General features: G+C 39.6%; 2 protein-coding genes across 2 annotated transcripts in view; one reads left to right on the top strand and one right to left on the bottom strand.

The window, feature by feature from the left end:
• The first annotated feature begins 4181 nt into the window (after window positions 1–4181).
• Window positions 4182–7060, top strand: LOC131104917 (tubulin alpha-1A chain). The gene is made up of 4 exons (XM_058052599.2): window positions 4182–4348; window positions 5016–5238; window positions 5633–5781; window positions 5982–7060. The coding sequence occupies exons 1-4, from the start codon at window positions 4346–4348 to the stop codon at window positions 6960–6962; spliced, it is 1356 nt and encodes a 451-aa protein (XP_057908582.1). The 5' UTR covers window positions 4182–4345; the 3' UTR covers window positions 6963–7060.
• An 8322-nt stretch (window positions 7061–15382) lies between these two features.
• tamalin (trafficking regulator and scaffold protein tamalin) overlaps window positions 15383–19761 on the bottom strand; it is an 11473-nt gene continuing 7094 nt past the window's right edge. Inside the window, exons 6-8 of the mRNA XM_078796480.1 lie at window positions 17830–17896; window positions 17467–17533; window positions 15383–16446 (exon numbers count right to left, since the gene is read on the bottom strand). Coding sequence (XP_078652606.1) covers window positions 15974–16446; window positions 17467–17533; window positions 17830–17896 — 607 coding nt within the window. The 3' untranslated portion in view covers window positions 15383–15973. The remainder of the gene's footprint in view (window positions 16447–17466; window positions 17534–17829; window positions 17897–19761) is intronic.

Raw genomic sequence — 19761 nt, 5'->3', positions numbered from 1 at the left:
ACCGCCACCTCCACCGCCACAGCCGGATCTTAGCACAACCGGACTCTACTGCCCTCTAATGGTGAGTTGGTGACATTGCCGTCTGTTCATACTGGGGAGCAAGTGCAATATTTTTCCTTTTTGTGATGAGAAATGAGTGTTTTTCACGCTAAATGTGGCTTTGCTGCAGCGATGCTTCCGTACGCGTAGCCAGAGATGCTGTGATTGACAAAATTAGTAGCAGACACGAACAAAGATGAACAAAGATGAACAAAGCATTGAACGCCTGCATTTTCTAGGCGTGGCATGCACTCATCAATAGAAGCATCTCTGCTTGCAAGTAGAGACACAGTGCTATGCAGCTATAGTTAGGATATTACTAGTTTTTATTGTTATGGCATATATACTGGGTATTATACTTATTTTTTTCTGATATATGTTTTTTGTATTCATATTTTATTTTAATATATAGTATGTTTGTGTTTAAACAGCTATGTATTTGCTTATTATCTTTTTTATTATTATCTTTTTATTTATATGGAACATTTTTTTATTACATTTTTAAATGCAAATGTTTTACTTTTATGTTATATAATATTAATAATTATATAATTATAATATTTAATACTGTATATTTTTGTGTTTTTATTTTATATTATAAAGAATTCTGACATATTGTTTTTATATGTATATATATATGTACAATATACAAGTCAATTAATATGTATAAAATTCAATATTATTTTATTATTTTATACGAAATATTTAGCTAATTTTGAAATATTATATAATTATAATATCAGCTCCAGCATACCCCCGGGACCCAAGTGGGGATAAGCGGTATAGAAAATGTATATTATAATATATTTTTTGACATTTTTTATTTTTATTTGCAATATAGTATATTAACGTATAAGCCAATAAATGAGATGGAAATATTATTGAAATTTAAATATTGTAAGTATTTAGTATATACATTAAATAATAATACAAGCAAAGTAAGTACATCAGAATATAGTTTTTAAGTAATTTCATATGGTATTGATAATATTCCTTAACGGCAATGTGTACTTGCCACTACTATGTGAATATTGTACATAGTACAATAGTAGTGATGTAGTAGTGTAATAGTACATAGTGTCTTCTATTGCAGTGTAGTACAGGTTCGCCATCATGGCCGCCATCCTCCTCCCTCTTTGTTCTCCTTGTCTGCAATGATGTCATCCAGTAGGCCGATCACGTGACCTCTCCCCATCACGCCTTCTCTCGCTCTCTGAGGTTTTATGGGTGTGTTTCCTTTCCAGTCTGAGCTTGAGTTGGCCTGTTGTGATGTGCTAAACAGTGTTTGCAGATGCGTGACTTAGAAACCGTAGATCGTCCATGTGATGGCAAAAATAGCTGCTTAGCACAGTTACAGGATGGCTGTCGTAGATATTACCGTAAATAATCATCAATCATTTCAAAATTGTGCACGTTAAATCAAAGCAATTAATTACATACATATATATATTCCACTCAAAAATGCACCCTAAATATTCTGTTTTTCAATAGATTTTTTTTGTCTTCATTTTATAATTTTTTCAATATTTTCTACCTGCACAAACAAGTTTAAATTGTTGTATTTAATTTATATAATTTATATCATTATTAGTGTTTTTTAATCCTCTATAATAGATGTTACATGTACTATATTCCCATACATGCCTACAATAAATCATTTCAAAATAAAAACAATAAAATACATGCAGTATTCCTACAACAAATAATGTTTCTCTTGTTTTATATAAATAATTGTAAATTTTTTTTATTTTTTTTATATTATTTTTTAAATTATTTTTCTTTGTGTATTTTTTTACAATTTAGGAATTGTGTCAAATTTTTAAAAATGTTGTTCTTTATTACATTTTTTCTTAATGTATGTATATATATATATTTTTACAATTTGGGAATTATTTTCTTTTTACATTTTCTCCTTTACAAACCAACATTTTCCCATTTTTTATTTCACTTGCATTTTTTTATGATTTTTTTTAGATTTTTTCTTTTTAGAAAATTGAAAAAATGTACACAAGCTATTCCCAAGTGGACTAAAATAGCGTAAGAAAAATATTCTGTCCGTACATGAGTAAGTTGTAAATTTTATTTTATTATTATTTTTTTAATTATTTTTCTTTATGTATTTTTTTCATTTTACAATTTAGGAATTGTGCCAAATTTTTAAAAATGTTGTTCTTTATTACATTTTTTCTTAATGTATGTATATATATATATTTTTTTTTTTTACAGTTTGGGAATTACTTATATTTTCTTTTTACATTTTCTCCTTTACAAACCAACATTTTCCCTTTTTTTATTTCACTTGCATTTTTTTATGATTTTTTTTAGATTTTTTCTTTTTAGAAAATTGAAAAAATGTACACAAGCTATTCCCAAGTGGACTAAAATAGCGTAAGAAAAATATTCTGTCCGTACATGAGTAAGTTGTAAATTTTATTTTATTATTATTTTTTTAAATTATTTTTCTTTATGTATTTTTTTCATTTTACAATTTAGGAATTGTGCCAAATTTTTAAAAATGTTGTTCTTTATTACATTTTTTCTTAATGTATGTATATATATATATTTTTTTTTACAATTTGGGAATTACTTGTCATATTTTTTTTTACATTTTCTCCTTTACAAACCAACATTTTCCCTTTTTTTATTTCACTTGCAATTTTTTATGATTTTTTTTTTTAGATTTTTTCTTTTTAGAAAATTGAAAAAATGTACACAAGCTATTCCCAAGTGGACTAAAATAACATAAGAAAAATATTCTGTCCGTACATGAGTAAGTTGTACTTATTTGATTTGTACTGTGTACTGTCTTTGTGGCTACGTTTGTCATGAATATGGTCCTCTGTGATGAAGGAAGAAGACACAGGAAGTGAAGCTTTGGCTTCCATTCTCTGGTCTTCTGTGCTCCCCCACGTCAGCTGTGGGGAAGGGAGGGTCCACGGCAGCAGCTGCAGTCCGAGAGGAGAATGCTGGCAAGGTGGGAGCGCTCTTTTTCCTGCCGCCAAAGTCAACGCAAACCCCAGCGACACATGCTGGATGCGTGACCACACGGAGGAATAGAAATAGTCTGTTCCGGGGTGAAACTGTGGTCATCAGTCAAGTGTACAGGCGGAACGTTTCAGGCTTGTCGTCCAACTCCTGCCTTTCGTTTATGGAGTATTTTCCGTTTATTTGTCGCTATTCCCCAAAGGCCGACATCCTCAAGTGTACGGCCTGGTCGCCTTGCGTGCCCCACCCCGGCCGGCGGTCCTCGCGGGGGCAGCTGCTGCAGGGTGGCTGCTATTTAAGCTGGGGTCATGTGACTAAGCAGATAAAGGCGGTGTTATGCGGGACACTGGGGCTGTATCCAGGCAACGGAGCTATTCATCCCCTTGGCAACCGTTAAGTCTTGGGAGGAGGAGGGATGGGAGGGGGGGGCCATCTGTGCCTTTCCATGACTGGACGGGTTGACCTCGTTTGTCTGCTAAATTGAAGGTTTTTGAGCGTAGAAATGAGTATTTAGGCTGCAAATGAATGCCATGATGGATATTTTATATGCATTGATCGCTAAAAGAAAACACAATTAAACTGCATGGTGGCTTTTTGCTGAATGGGGCGAAACAGTAATGTAGGCCGACTTTAAGTGGAGGATGGGTGGACTGCACTGTACAGTTGATGGGTAATGAGTTGGCAGGTGTCCCGGCATCAATCCCATGTATTATGCAGGAGGCAACAGAAATCAATAACGTTGTCCGCCTGTCCGTTTACTTGCGTGGATGTAGGGAAAAGTCCCACTGTGGAACATCCGGGATTTATTTACAATAATCAGTAATGGTTGTTGACAAATACATTAAACAGACAAAAGCTAGTCCAGTTAATAATGTTAGTAGGTTAAATAGTCTGTTTTATTCAAGATTATTCCCGCCATATGTCAGTCTAGGCTACGTCTTTGCTGCTAGCATCACGATGAAATTACGCAGCATTTTTTCCCTCCACACTTGCAGCTGCACAATGCAGGGTGGGGTCAGGGAGGAGGTTTGTGTGACCGCACTTCGTATCGGCCAATAGAAAAGCGTCTAAGCCTTGCACGCGCTTGACTGACAGGCAACGGACCATTAGTAAGTGAGCACTCAAAAGGCGCAGCGGCGGCGCTCGGCCAATGGCTGACACTGCCGGCAGCGGCGCGAGGGTCTCGCTGAGATAAATAGCGACGTCCACCCGGGCGAGCGCCATTACATCTTACATCGACCCCATTATTGTCGAATTGTAAGACTTTCCTAAACGGACCGTCTTCTAAACTCTTCCTTTCTCACTACTCGACCGAAGCAAAATGGTAAGCTGTGTTTAAAAACTTAACGGGATACTTTGCCGGCTTGTGTCCCACCCAGTAGCCATTTAGAGAGGTGGGCAATACTAGGATGGGGAAAATGGCGGATATATACAAGCGGTAATACAATTTGAATATAATTGTGTTCGAAATGTGTTACATTTTGTTATAAACTCTAGGGTGGACGCGTAGCGGCAATGTCTAAAGTGACTAAGCCGTATTTTTTTAATTAAACGCGTGTACAAGTCAACGTTGATGCTGTATTTTACTTCAAACGAAACTTTATTAGCACCCGTGTTAACATTATTTAGTTTTAAAGTCTGATGGGGATGATGGCCATGATGATTGACGTCACCCACGCCCAGAGACACCCAATCCCAGCGTAGGAAAGGGGCGGGAGGATGGGGTCGCTGTTGCCATGAGACTTTAAAACATTTATGCTAGTAACCCAACACTGATGCCCTGTCAACTATTGCTCACAGTCGCCATGGTTACGGCCGGGGATTGTCTGCAGAGTCAGACAAAGTGGGAATGTGCATGTTACTATAATGTCAATACAACAGTCAAAAAGTGGTCTTGATTTTTATTTTTTTTTTTAGAGAGACTGACGTATTGTAAAGCTCCACCAGCTTTTTCCAACCACACATAACTCTTAAATGGTTTCTCTCCACAGCGCGAGTGTATCTCCATCCATGTTGGCCAGGCTGGCGTTCAGATCGGCAATGCCTGCTGGGAGCTCTACTGCCTGGAGCACGGCATCCAGCCGGACGGACAGATGCCCAGCGACAAGACCATCGGAGGAGGCGACGACTCCTTCAACACCTTCTTCAGCGAGACCGGAGCGGGAAAACACGTGCCCAGAGCAGTTTTTGTGGACCTGGAGCCCACTGTCATCGGTAAACACATGTAGTCCACCATAGCTGCGGCTGTTGTGTAATAAGCGATGTTTTACAATAATAATACGTTTTATTTGTATAGTGCTTTTCAGAATACTCAGATGCTTTACAGTGAAGAAAAATAAACTACATAAACTACAACAATCCCATATGTGAGCATTCCAATTTGGACTGCTGGCTTTCAATTAGATTTTTAAAAATGTCCACCAGATGGCGCTGCTTCCTCTCCATTTAAAGCATGCAGCAAACCTTTATCTTTTTTTGACTAGAAAATATGTTTTTTTTAACTAATTATAAAGGATAAATGCCAGAAAATAGTTTTTGTATATACTTAATTATTATATATAATATAGAAAAAATGGCACTAACTTGAATATTGTGGCTTTTTTTCTAGATGAGGTGCGCACTGGAACCTACCGCCAGCTCTTCCACCCCGAGCAGCTGATCACCGGCAAGGAGGACGCCGCCAACAACTACGCCCGTGGACACTACACCATCGGCAAGGAGATCATCGATCTGGTGCTGGACAGGATCCGCAAACTGGTGTGTAGTTTGGCAAACGTCCATTTTGGAGTGCAGAAACTGTCTGTAGCAAGTTGAGATGCTGTTGATGCCGTGGAAGCTCTGGAAGAAAGCTGACATGGAAACAGGAGGACAGAACAATTCAGAAATCATATAAATGCTGAAGGTTACTTTGACCATTAGAGGTCCTGATCCATGTCCTTGGTCTTTTGTGTCCTCAGGCGGACCAGTGCACGGGCCTCCAGGGCTTCCTGGTGTTCCACAGCTTCGGAGGCGGCACCGGCTCCGGTTTCACTTCCCTGCTGATGGAGCGTCTGTCGGTGGACTACGGCAAGAAGTCCAAGCTGGAGTTCTCCATCTACCCGGCCCCTCAGGTGTCCACCGCCGTGGTGGAGCCCTACAATTCCATCCTGACCACCCACACCACCCTGGAGCACTCCGACTGCGCCTTCATGGTGGACAACGAAGCCATCTACGACATCTGCCGCAGGAACCTGGACATCGAGCGTCCCACGTACACCAACCTGAACAGGCTCATTGGTCAGATCGTGTCCTCCATCACGGCCTCCCTTCGTTTCGACGGCGCCCTCAACGTGGATCTGACCGAGTTCCAGACCAACTTGGTGCCCTACCCCCGTATCCACTTCCCCCTGGCCACCTACGCCCCCGTCATCTCTGCTGAGAAGGCGTACCACGAGCAGCTGTCCGTGGCCGAGATCACCAACGCCTGCTTCGAGCCCGCCAACCAGATGGTGAAATGCGACCCCCGCCACGGCAAGTACATGGCCTGCTGCCTCTTGTACCGTGGCGACGTGGTGCCCAAAGACGTCAACGCCGCCATCGCCACCATCAAAACCAAGCGCACCATCCAGTTTGTGGACTGGTGCCCCACCGGCTTCAAGGTGGGCATCAACTACCAGCCGCCCACCGTGGTCCCCGGCGGAGATCTGGCCAAGGTCCAGAGGGCCGTGTGCATGCTGAGCAACACCACCGCCATCGCCGAGGCCTGGGCCCGCCTGGACCACAAGTTTGACCTGATGTACGCCAAGCGCGCCTTCGTCCACTGGTACGTGGGCGAGGGCATGGAGGAGGGCGAGTTCTCCGAGGCCAGGGAGGACATGGCCGCCCTGGAGAAGGATTACGAGGAGGTGGGCGTCGACTCCATTGAGGGCGAAGGAGAGGAGGAAGGAGAAGAATATTAAAAGAAAGAAACGGTAAAGTTGTTCTTAAAAGCATTCCAATGTTGTTCAGTTCAAAGTTCAAGTTGTTCATGAAATTTGAATAAAACATGGCATGTAAAGCTCTGTCTTTATTGAAACTCTACTTGTTTTGTTTGGAGTGGCTAGCATGTTGGCCACACAGTCAGATCGGGAAAACCTGGAATCTAGCTTTGGAATCTGGGCATCTTTGTGGAGTTTGCATGGATTTAGTGCGGTTTCCTCCCACATTCCAAAAACATGCATGTTTTGGTTTACTCTGGGAAAAACTACCTGTTTTTTTTGACAGCTTTCATTTTGTCAGTGTAAGTTAAATGTAAGTTAGCTTAGTATAAACTATATTTACTTGAATTCATGTAATAATGCAACCAGAATAGAAATTCAGTAGCTAGAATGAATGGAGATCTTTGGCCAGTTGCAGAAACATTATCTCATCTCTTTAGCTTACAGCGCCCTCTCTCCTGGTGGTGAACCAGGATGCGGGGAATGGTGACCTTCAAGCTTGTCACTCGACAGCACCCACCAGCTGTGGGTCTTTACAGTATGAATTATGATCCCATTATGGCACAATAATTTAACGCCGGTATAGTTATTTGTGTTACTAAAACAATGGGCCACACAATGCTAGAGGCTCCAAAAGTCAGGAATGCAACGAGGATTACACAACAACCTGTGACTTAATTACATCCGGCTTTGTCCGGGACATTTCTGGTGGAAAAACTAAACTGCAGTTTTAAAAAAAAAACATAGTTTAAAATGTGTCACAAAAGGAATTAATTTATTTCCTTCGTGATAGTCATTTATTGCACCAGTATGCTTACAAATGTACACACGTTATTTTTACTTTCCATCGGTGATTTCTGTTTGGTAGGGAAAAATCCAAACATACCTAAATGCGTCGTGGTGAGGCACGTGACATCGCTGCACCCCCTAATTGGTCATCGAATAGCGCGGCAATCTCGACAGGAAGAAGGCCAAAGCAACGAAGACTGAACCGCCACGTTCGGTTTAAAAAATAGTTTTTTGATGATATTAAGATATGATATTACTTTGATATTAATACGGATAGTGTAGTAAAGCCACAGCACACCTGTCAACCCAAGAGTTCACTTTCTGACGGTAATCTTCAGACTGTATCCTTTGTGACACATTATTTTACATCATGGTATGTTGCTAGCTAATCCAGGATGTACCCCGCCTTTCACCCAAGGACATCTGGGATAGGCTCCAGCATACCAGCGACCCCAGTGAGGATAAGAGTCATCCAGGAATGGAGGGTATATTTCACCGCGTTAACGCCAAGCCAGAACCACCGCTCTTGTCATTGAGCTGATTGACCGCTAGAGGGCAGCATCCCAACATGACGGTAAGTGTTTATTTGACTTATTGTGACACTACTAGCGGCCCGCGGGTCTAAAACGGCACGTAAATGACCCCAGAGCAGACACAGAGGATCTTTTTTCCAGTTTTTCGGTTGGACGAGCTTAAAAATGACGGTGCAGCGCTTCTGTCATGTATGGGATCTATATTGCAGTAGGTTTATAATACTACTGCAAAAATGCAATAGTCAAAGATCCTCTACATAACAGGAGTGTTCAGCTGTTCTTTAAGAACCTACTGCCATGTTTCCTGGTTATACTGGTAGTGGTGTCTACAGTACTATTATGTCTAACAGTATTGACGTATATATTGTGACTAATAGTACTCGTGCGTATTATGGGCTCCACTGAAGATGCTGTTGACGTAGGAGAGCGTAAAACAAAATGGCTTGCTGACGTCATTGACACATAGTGAGCCCTCATGCTGAATAATCAGCTTTGTCTTCATGCTGCTTGTTGTCATCCAGCAGGACAACATCTTTTCAGTGTGAGGGACAACTATGTCCAATGTGTCCCTTTGACCCCCTCCCACCCGCACATTCCTCCATCTTGGGCTGCCCACACACACACACACACACACACACACACACACACACACAGCTTGTAGAATGGTATGTGATGTGCAGTCTGACAAAGGTTTGGCTTTTGAACGATTAGAGTTATGGTTTTGGTTCGGGTTTTCGATACAGTCAGGATTAGGAATTTGGTATTGGTTTTAGAGTTAGGCTTTTGGTGGGTGTAGATTTTGGTTGGGTTTTAGTTATAGTTAGGTGGGGTGTGTGTTTTGGTTCTGATTTGGCTTCTTGGAGGTGTTTGGATTTTGTTCAGGTTAGAGTTAGGGTTCTAGTTTTGGTGGCGTTTGTGTTTTGTTCAGGTTTTGGTTAGAGTTAGGGTGCTGGTTTTGGTGGGTTATGTGTTTTGTTTGGGTTTCAGTTAGAGTAAGGGTTTTGGTTCGGGTTTTGTTGGGATATTGGTTTTGTGTTTTGGTTTTTGTTTGGGTTTTAGTTAGAGTTGAGGTTTTGTTGGTGTTTTGGTTCAGGTTTTGATTTTGTTCAGGTTCAAGGTTCGGTTAGGGTTCTGGTTTTGGTGGTGCTTGGGTTTTGTTTTTTTTCAGGTTTTGGTTAGAGTTGGGGTGCTGGTTTTGGTGGGCTATAGGTTTTGTGTTTTGTTTGGGTTTCAGTTAGAGTTAAGGTTTTGTTGGGGTTTTAGTTAGAGTTAAAGTTTTATTGGGGTTTTGGTTCAGATTTTGTTGGGCTTTGGCTTTTATGTTTTGGTTTTAGTTTGGGTTTTAGTTAGAGCTAGAGTTATGTTGGGGTTTTGGTTTGGGTTTTGATTTTGTTCAGGTTTACATTTCGGTTAGGGTGATGGTTTTGGTGGAGCTTGGTTTTTTTTCAGGTTTTGGTTAGAGTTAGGGTTCTAGTTTTGGTGGTGTTTGGGTTTTGTTCAGGTTTTGGTTAGAGTTAGGGTGCTGCTTTTGGTGGGTCATGTGTTTTGTCTGGGTTTCAGTTAGAGTTAGGGTTTTGGTTTGGGTTTTGTTGGGCTATGGGTTTTGTGTTTTGGTTTTTGTTTGGGTTTTAGTTAGAGCTAGGGTTATGTTGGGGTCTGGGTTTTGATTTTGTTCAGGTTCAAGTTTCGGTTAGGGTGCTAGTTTTTGTGGTGCTTGGGTTTTGTTTTTTTCAGGTTTTGGTTAGAGTTAGGGTGCTGGTTTTGGTGGGCTATAGGTTTTGTGTTTTGTTTGGGTTTCAGTTAGAGCTAAGGTTTTGTTGGGGTCTTGGTTCAGGTTGTGTTTGTTTGGGTTTTAGTTAGAGCGAGGGTCATGTTGAGGTTTTGGTTTTGGTGGGCTTTGGGTTTTGTGTTTTGTTTTTCCCAAAAATCCACCTCTGGTGTTCCAAGATTGTGACTTGCTGATTGGAACATTGAGGAAATCATAGAAAGATTTTTTTTTCTGTTTGTGGGGGGGTGTTTGACTTTGGAGTTTCCACTGACAAACAATTGGAAGCACATGTGACCTGGAAGCGGATCAAACGATGCTTTTAGATTTGCATCTCTTCGAGGTTTTCCCGTCGCCGCCGCTTTGGAGAAAGGCGGGGATTGTTGTTCCCAAAAGCACGGGAAAGAGAAAGAACAGAACAGGAAGTGTTCCAAAGCCTTGAGGACGGAGCTGAACACCTCCAGGAAAGTCCAGTGAGTCCTGGCAGGCTCCCATGCTTTCTGTTTGGACTCTGAGACCCCAAGCGGGACCGTCGCCATCGCTGACTCACACATGCTGGCTCTGCGCTTTTTTTCTCTTCACATTTTTCCTCAATGATTTTTTTTTTTTGAGGGAGGTTGTTTTTTTTTCCACATGCGCTCAAAGTTTCCTGGATGTGTGCGAGCTCGCTGGCACACGACGCGTCCAAATGGGTGAAGACAAATCCCAAACCCAAACTTTGCCCGCCTGGGTGCCAGTAGAAAGTTCTGGAAGAGAAAATAAGAATGGAATGTTTCACTTCTCCTCTTTGTCGTCCTTCCACAACGACAAACGACAACAAAAACATCCCCGCTGGAACTGGTTTCAGCATGACCACGTCACTCTCTTTTTTACTCCAGCCTCTTAAGATTAACATTTTTTTCTCAGAATATTAAATCACAAGATTAAAATGTTAGAAATAAATAGCCATTTTTATTTATTTAATTATTAATAATTAGATTATTAATAATTCTGAAAAAATAAGACTAATAAGACTAATCTCAGCACAAAACAATATTTTAAAAAAATATTTCATTTTATAAATATTTTTTAAACATTGATTATGATTTATTTTTCTTAATTGTAAATTATTCAAATAATTTAATATTTTTTAATATGAATGTACTACTACTAATAATATTTGAATATTTAAGATATTTTTTTCTTTAATAATTTTTTTATTGTAATGAAATGACAACATGAAAAAAATCATTTTTATTTAATTATGATTTATTTTTTTTATTGTAAATGAGTCAAATAATTAAATATTTTTAAATATTACTGTACTATTAATAATAATATTTGATTAAGATTATGGATTTTTTCTTAAGATTTTTTTTTATTGTAATGAAATGACAACTTGAAAAAAGTAATTTTCATTAAATTAAAATTTTCATGTAATTTTTTTATTTTTATTCTAATTACATTGAAATGTTTTAATTAGGTTTTTAATTTAATGCATTTTAAAATTATTATTATTCTGAAATAATAATTTTACCCCCCACCCAAAATTGTATTTTAAAGTATTAGTATAGAAATTTAAGAAATGTAATTTAATTTACATTTGTATTGTAATTACATATTTTTTTAATTACGTTTTTAATTTAATACATTTTAAAATTATTTTTAATCTCAAAGGATAACCCCCCCCAAAAATGTTTACTTTTATTATTAATAGTATGTAAATGTATGAAGATTTTGATAATGAAAAAGTGATCCCACATTGTTGTGGAGTTGTAGCGTTTGTTGAAAAAGGAGGTTAGAAACATCCATCTTGTCCAAAGTGGACATTTTCCTCTGTCGTTGTAAGAAGTAACTTCCTGTATGGATGTGCACCTCTATCCAGATCGTCACCACAACGTCACGCCTTCTTCCTGGCGCCTTGCGGAGCCCTCTGCCAAGTCTCCGCGTGTCCTCTGCTGCCGCTCACGGAGACGTTGTTTGCTCCACAAGTGTTCACGTTGCTGGACTTTTCCAGGAAAAAAACATGAAATGTTCTGAGACGAAGTCCGGGACGCTTCCTGCCATTGTCTTTGAGGGCCGGCCTTCTTTTTCGCCCGCGCGGCCTCGCAGCTGTCGCAGCTTTTATGTAACGCAGATGTCCTTCCGTTGGCTTCGCTGCTGACATCACCGGAGCCAACGTTAGACACGCCGCACTCCCAAATCCCAACGTTTAGCAACAAACTTTTCAAAGCTAACATAGCTAACGTAGCTAGCAGCTGCTTGCCACCGCCCGTTGGAAAGCTTTCTTGTTTGCTCAGTTTATGCTTCCGTTTGTCTCCATGGCAACGTGGATGCAAATGGTTTGGAGTCTTATCTTTATGGTCCTGTGTGCCAAACCAAAGCCACAGACACCACTTCCTCTTTGGCACCACTTGTTCTTTGTTGAAAAACTCAAAATGGTCTCCAAAATGGTTTTTTTTTTTAATGCAATTTTGCAAATGTTCAAAATTTTCCAATGTTTTAAATGTATTTTTAAGATTTTTTTAATGATCTTTAAAAAATGTCAAATTATGTTGGTGAAAAAAATAGTTAAGAAATCATTTTCAAAAATGTTAATTATTTTTCAAAAACTAAATATATAATGCTCTTGATAAAAAAATCATTTTTTCCAGAAAATATTCTTAAAAATGAAATGTTTTATTATTTATATATATTCATCAAATTAGATTAACATTAATTTTCACAAAAATATGAAAACATTTATTTAATTAACAACGTTTTTCATAAAATGTTCAAGAAATATTCTTGGAAAAAATATTGAAAATAATTTTCAAGAAAAGTTATTTGATAAAAACTGTTATATATATATTATATTATATTAATATATTTCTTTAAAATGTTCTTTGTTGAAAAACATATGTTGCAATGTAATTTTAAAAATATGTTATTCAAAACATTAACTTTTCTTGACAGATTTGTTTGAAAAACATATTATTTAAAAAAATATATATTTTTATGTAATTGTCCCAAAAATAATTGATGTGGTTTTGAAAGTTATTAAAAAAAAATTCTTCAGGAAGAAAATCAATCAAGAAGTGTTATTTTTTTATTTAAAAAAAATCCATCCCGTTTCTATACCCTTTTCTTCACGGGTCGCGGGCATGCCGGAGCCTATCCCAGCTGACTTTGGGGGAGAGGCGGGGTACACCCTGGACAAATGTTCTGGAAAATAATTTTCAAAGAAAATTCTGGAAAAAAAAATATCATTCATAATGTCCTGGTGAAATTAAAAAAAGTTATTGAAAATGTTTTCCCTTGAGGGGAAAAAGGTTCCATAAAATGAAAAGTCTAACGTTGGCTCCTGGCCAAGCCTTTGTGGACATTGTCACCTCACGTTTGCCGTGAGCGGCTCCATCCCGACTGGAAGGCCTCAGCTAAGCACCGTCAGCTCCTTGTGGCTAGCTCGGCCTCGTTAGCTTCCGGAAGATTCTTGGAAGCGGGATGTGGAGCCAAAGTGGGAAGTGATTTAGTGGAGGCACGAAAAGGCAAAGCACACAAGTTTGGACTTTGGTCAACAGCTGGCATTTCACCACGGGGTGCCATTTAAGTATTCCGGACTGGACGACCCCCCCCACCAGCCACTGAGATGTAATGATGAGCAAAAATGGCCCAATCAGCGCCCCGGTGCTAACGAGCCGGCCTGCATTGTTTCCATTAATGTGACCACAACGGGACGCAATGAGTGCCGGGGGTTGGAGTCCCAATGCCGTCCCCTCTCCACAAAAGGGATCCAGGGCGCTGAGCGTGACCTCTAGAGGTCGGCCGGGGATGAAAAGGCGGACAAAAGCGAAGCAGCCGTGGGAATATGTGGCCATCAGCTGCAGGAGAGAAAGTGCTTGGAATTCCGTCCAATCCGCATTCCTCCTCCACGCCGTCGTCCTGACAATGGAGTGGCTCAGCGTTGATACAACACTTCCATTCTCAACACCTCACACTTCAAAACCTCCTCCCTCGGCCCCCCCCCAGTCAAGACCCGAGTCTCCGGATGATGACCGCACAAACTTTTTTCTGTATTTGCCTGTGGAAAAAACTTCCTGGGAAAAACGTGAACTTTCCTTGCACCAATTAGGAACGCATGCTTGTAGACCACCGACCAAAGAGCCTTGTGCTTCCCGAAGAAAAGTACTTTATTTATCCCACTTTGGGGAAATACAACCAAGCATGCTACTCTTGTCCCCCCCCCCCCCAAAGTAAATATATGGTATAAACCAATCAGGATTAGTAAGAACTTAATAAGGCAACTCATGTATCCCCAAGCAAAAATCATCTGATGTGTTATTTTTATATTCTGATCTTTTTAACGCACTTAGATTTCACCAAAAGCTTCCAAAATATACTTTCAAAGAGCTTTTGCAATTAAATGACATAACCCAAATGGCGTATGCTGGATTAAAGACATGGGTTATTTTTATATTCTGATCTTTTTAACGCACTTAGATTTCACCAAAAGCTTCCAAAATATACTTTCAAAGAGCTTTCGCGACACATTAAATGACATAACCCAAATATCACCAACAAAAATGGCATCTGCTGGATTAAAGACATGGGTTAGTTTTATATTCTGCTATTTTGAACCGGCTGAGATTTCACCAAAAGCCTCCTAAATATACATTTAAAGCGCTTTTCTGACACATTAAATGACATAACTCAAATACCCCCAACAAAAATGCCATTTAGTGGGTTGAACACATATGTAGTTTTTATATTACTTTATTTTTAACCATCTTAGATTTCAACAAAAGCTTGTAAAATATACTTTTAAAGAGAGATTTTGTGACATATTGTGTGACAACCCAATTATCCCCAACAAAATCGTCTGCTGGATTAAAGATATGGGTTAGTTTTATATTCTGCTATTTTTAACCAGTTTAGATTTCAAAAGAATCTTCCAAAATATACTTTTAAAGAGCTTTGCTAACATTCAATATAAAAAAATTATCAAAAATATCACGTTTTGGATTGAAAATAGGGTTTATTTCAACATTCTGATTTACCAGCTTAGAAAAAAAAAGATTTGTACATAGTTATCATCTTAGATTTCACCAAAAGCTTCTAAAGAATACTTTTAAAGAGCTTTCCTAACATTTTACGTCACATAACTCAAATGTACCAACCAAAAATATCGTCTGCTTGATTTAAACTTATTTGAATATGACAGCTTGGATTGCACCAAAAGCTTGTAAAATGTACTTTCAAAGATCTTACGTGACATAATAACTGGCTTTTTTTAAATTTTTTTTTAGATTTGTACATATTTACCAGCTTAGATTTGACCAAAAGCTTTCCTAACATATATTACGTGACATAACTCAAATATAGCAAACACTGCATATCATCTGCTGAATTGAAAATCTGATTTTACCAGCTTAGATTTCACCAAAAGCTTCCAAAATGTACTTTTAAAGCATTTTTGCGTCATATTATGTGCTGTAAAGTCAAATATTCCTAACCAAAATGTCATCTGCTGGCTGTTTTCTTTAACATTCTTACATATTTACCAGCTTAGATTTCACCAAAAGCTTCTAAAATATACCCCCAAAACTTTCCTGTAAGTCCGACAAAGAAAAAGAGAGTGTTAAATATTGGAAACATTTGCTTTTTAATGTTTTGAACAGGTTCTTTGGCAGGGAAAAACTAGGAAGTGATTGGTATCAAATAAAGCCTTTGTCTACGACTTGTACAACAAAGTCACAAATAAAGTTTTGCATGCCTTAAAAACGTCAACAAACAAAAAAAAACTAAAAATAAACAATCGTCCGTTGAAATAAATAAATAACTTAAAACCACAAAAACGGGAAAGTAAAGTTTTGTACAGCTGGCAACAAAAAGCAGCCTTTGGTCGCTTCTTTGGGATTTTACTTTGACAGTCTCGGCAGGAAGTGGTGTCACAGTTTGCTCTCTTCCTCCTCCAGCGGCCTGTTCAAGCCCGGGATGAACTTGAGGAAGCGCCTTCGGAAGTTCCTGTGCTTCCTCTGCAACGCGGCCAAGCCCGACGACTTGTCGGCGGCGGTGGCGGGCGGCGTCGGCGAGGCCCCGCGCACGTAACTGCGAGTGCTGGCGCTGCGGGTCAGGTGCGTCTTGGCCGACGTGAAGAGCTCGCTGGCGGGCCGCACGCGCTGCTTCCTGGCGGGCGGCGCCGGCGGTTTGCGCCCGCCGTCAGAGTCGCCCCCCGCTTGGTACGAGCACGTCTGGTAGAGCGGGTCGTCGTCCGTGGCCGCGCTGAGGACGCTGGCGCTGCTGCCGGTGCTGCTGGTGCGAAGCGGCGACCGGAGAGAGGCGGGGCTGGGGGCGCCCAGGCTGCCGTACACGCCCGCCGACTCCAGGGACTCGTACACGGTGCCGTCGCACATCACGATGCCTGCCGCACGCAAAACACGCAAAATTGTTTATGATGTTTGAAAAAAAAATTGCTAAATTTAAACATAAAAAAATTAAGAAATTTTAAAGAAGTTTTTCAAACAACATTACAAAATTGAAATCGTCTTGAATGTTTAAAAAAGTACAATTTTTTCAAAAAGTTTTCAGAAAAGAAATGATTATAATTGATATTTTTAAAAACATATTTTTCAAAAACAGTTTTTTTTAAATGAGGAAGTTGATTTAAAAAAAATTGTGGACCTAAAATATTTTTTAAAATTCAAAGCTTTTATAATGTTTAAAAAAATTGCCTAGATATTTTTATAATTATTTTAATTGTTTTAAAATTTCCTTGAGATTTCTTAGAAAAAATCTTTTTCAAAAAAAAAATGTTTAATGACAACTAAATTGTCTTGGATGTTTTTCAAAATTTATTTTAATTAAAAAAATGTAGAGGTAGATTTTAACGTTTTTTGAATGTTTTACAGCATAATTTAGAGAACATTAGCACATTCAAAATTGTTTTTCATGTTAAAAAAAAGTTAGTGAAATGAAAAAAAAATGGAAAAAATTTGCTAACTCATCTTTGACAGTAATTTTTTAAAATGTTTTAAGAATAATTGTATGAAATAGTTTAAGAAGACTCAAAAATCATCTTTCTTTAAAAAAAATTGTGGACTGAGGTACAAAAAACTTAATGAAAACTAGATCGTCTTGGATGTTTTAGAAAAAAATTTCAATGAAAAAAAAAATGTCGAAGTTGATTTTAAAATTAGAAATTTTCACAACAAAATTTAGCGGACTTAAAAATTCAACATTGTTTTTATGTTCAAAAACCTGTTAGCAAAAATGAGTTAACGTGAAAAAAAGTACATTGAGTGAACTTAAAACATTTGTGAAAAAGTTGTGTGTTTTAAGCGAGATTCCAAAGCGGTGGTTTGTTTTTAGCATTTGGGAAAACGCGTTCTTCCGATCATCTTGGATGACTTGAAATTGGTTTGTTGGTTTGCCGGACGCTTACCGTGAACGAGCCTCTGCTCCTGGACCATCAGCGAGCGATACTCGTCCCACTTCTCGTGGAGGGTTTGCTACACGGGAGGATAAAAGACATTAGCGCCAGACCTGGACCACTTTGGTAGACTACGAGTCTTTAAGTGCTTGTAATGGCTGCCCTTCATCCGCAAAACGCTGGATTAGTGGCGGAGGAGGCGGCCGGATTAGCGGCGCAGCTGCCGAGGGTCCTTTTGGGGAGGGAAAAAGCGCCGCTGCTCGGCCACTTGGCGGCAAGAATGCCAGGGAGCGTGCCGTCTGGACGCGACAGGTGGGGGCGACAGGTGGGGTGGGGGGGGGGGTGGTTTTGTGTGCTAAGAAGTTGTAAAGTCACCTTCAGATACTGCAGTCGGGCCTCCAGCTCAGCTTTCCGGATGGAGTCGCTGTAAATCGTCTCCAGCCTGGGGGGGAGGGACGGGGGACGGGGTGGGAGTAAAGGACAGGATTTAGGGGGTGACACGGCGGCAGGACGGGTGCTGCTAATTACTAACACATCCTTCTCCACTTTTACCAGCAGCCGCCAACGGGGTGGGGGTGGGGGTGGTTTGGCTACAAAAGCCCCCCCCCAAGCCAAATACTGCATGTCAGGAGATGAAAGTTTTGGTGAATTACTTCCAATGCATTTTTGTCCTTTACGCCCAAAAATACTTAAATACGCAAATACCAACATATACATACACATACTACACTAATACTTCATGTATGTACGCCAATAATATATACGTACACATACTACACTAATACTTCATGTATGTACGCCAATAATATATACGTACACATACTACACTAATACTTCATGTATGTACGCCAATATTATAGTGTAGTGTCCTTTAGTGTAGTGTAGTGTCCTTTAGTGTAGTGTCCTTTAGTATAGTTCAGTGTAGTGTCCTTTAGTGTAGTGTCCTTTAGTGTAGTGTAGTGTCCTTTAGTGTAGTGTCCTTTAGTGTAGTGCAGTGTAGTGTCCTTTAGTGTAGTGTCCTTTAGTGTAGTGCAGTGTAGTGTCCTTTAGTGTAGTGTCCTTTAGTGTAGTGTCCTTTAGTGTAGTGTCCTTTAGTGTAGTGTCCTTTAGTGTAGTTCAGTGTAGTGTCCTTTAGTGTAGTGTAGTGTCCTTTAGTGTAGTGTCGTGTCCTTTAGTGTAGTGTCGTGTCCTTTAGTGTTGTGCAGTGTAGTGTCCTTTAGTGTAGTGTCCTTTAGTGTAGTTCAGTGTAGTGTAGTGTCCTTTAGTGTTGTGCAGTGTAGTGTCCTTTAGTGTAGTGCAGTGTAGTGTCCTTTAGTGTAGTGTCCTTTAGTGTAGTGTAGTGTCCTTTAGTGTAGTTCAGTGTAGTGTAGTGTCCTTTAGTGTAGTGTCCTTTAGTGTAGTTCAGTGTAGTGTAGTGTCCTTTAGTGTAGTGTAGTGTCCTTTAGTGTAGTTCAGTGTAGTGTAGTGTCCTTTAGTGTTGTGCAGTGTAGTGTCCTTTAGTGTAGTGCAGTGTCCTTTAGTGTAGTGTCCTTTAGTGTAGTGTCCTTTAGTGTAGTGTAGTGTCCTTTAGTGTAGTTCAGTGTAGTGTAGTGTCCTTTAGTGTAGTTCAGTGTAGTGTAGTGTAGTGTCCTTTAGTGTAGTGTCCTTTAGTGTAGTTCAGTGTAGTGTAGTGTCCTTTAGTGTAGTGTAGTGTCCTTTAGTGTAGTGTAGTGTCCTTTAGTGTAGTGTCCTTTAGTGTAGTGTAGTGTCCTTTAGTGTAGTGTCCTTTAGTGTAGTGTCCTTTAGTGTAGTTCAGTGTAGTGTAGTGTCCTTTAGTGTAGTGTAGTGTCCTTTAGTGTAGTGCAGTGTAGTGTCCTTTAGTGTAGTGTCCTTTAGTGTAGTGTAGTGTCCTTTAGTGTAGTTCAGTGTAGTGTAGTGTCCTTTAGTGTAGTTCAGTGTAGTGTAGTGTCCTTTAGTGTAGTGTAGTGTCCTTTAGTGTAGTGTCCTTTAGTGTAGTTCAGTGTAGTGTCCTTTAGTGTAGTGTCCTTTAGTGTAGTTCAGTGTAGTGTAGTGTCCTTTAGTGTAGTTCAGTGTAGTGTAGTGTCCTTTAGTGTAGTGTAGTGTCCTTTAGTGTAGTGTCCTTTAGTGTAGTGTCCTTTAGTGTAGTGCAGTGTAGTGTCCTTTAGTGTAGTGTCCTTTAGTGTACTGTAGTGTCCTTTAGTGTAGTGTCCTTTAGTGTAGTTGAGTGTAGTGTAGTGCAGTGTAGTGTAGTGTAGTGTCCTTTAGTGTAGTTCAGTGTAGTGTAGTGTCCTTTAGTGTAGTGCAGTG

The sequence above is a fragment of the Doryrhamphus excisus genome, linkage group LG15 (genome assembly GCF_037039965.1).
Source record: "Doryrhamphus excisus strain RoL-2023G ecotype Guam linkage group LG15, RoL_Dexc_Guam_v1.1, whole genome shotgun sequence".
Lineage (NCBI taxonomy): Eukaryota > Metazoa > Chordata > Actinopteri > Syngnathiformes > Syngnathidae > Doryrhamphus > Doryrhamphus excisus.
This window is presented reverse-complemented; position numbering and strand designations above follow the sequence as displayed.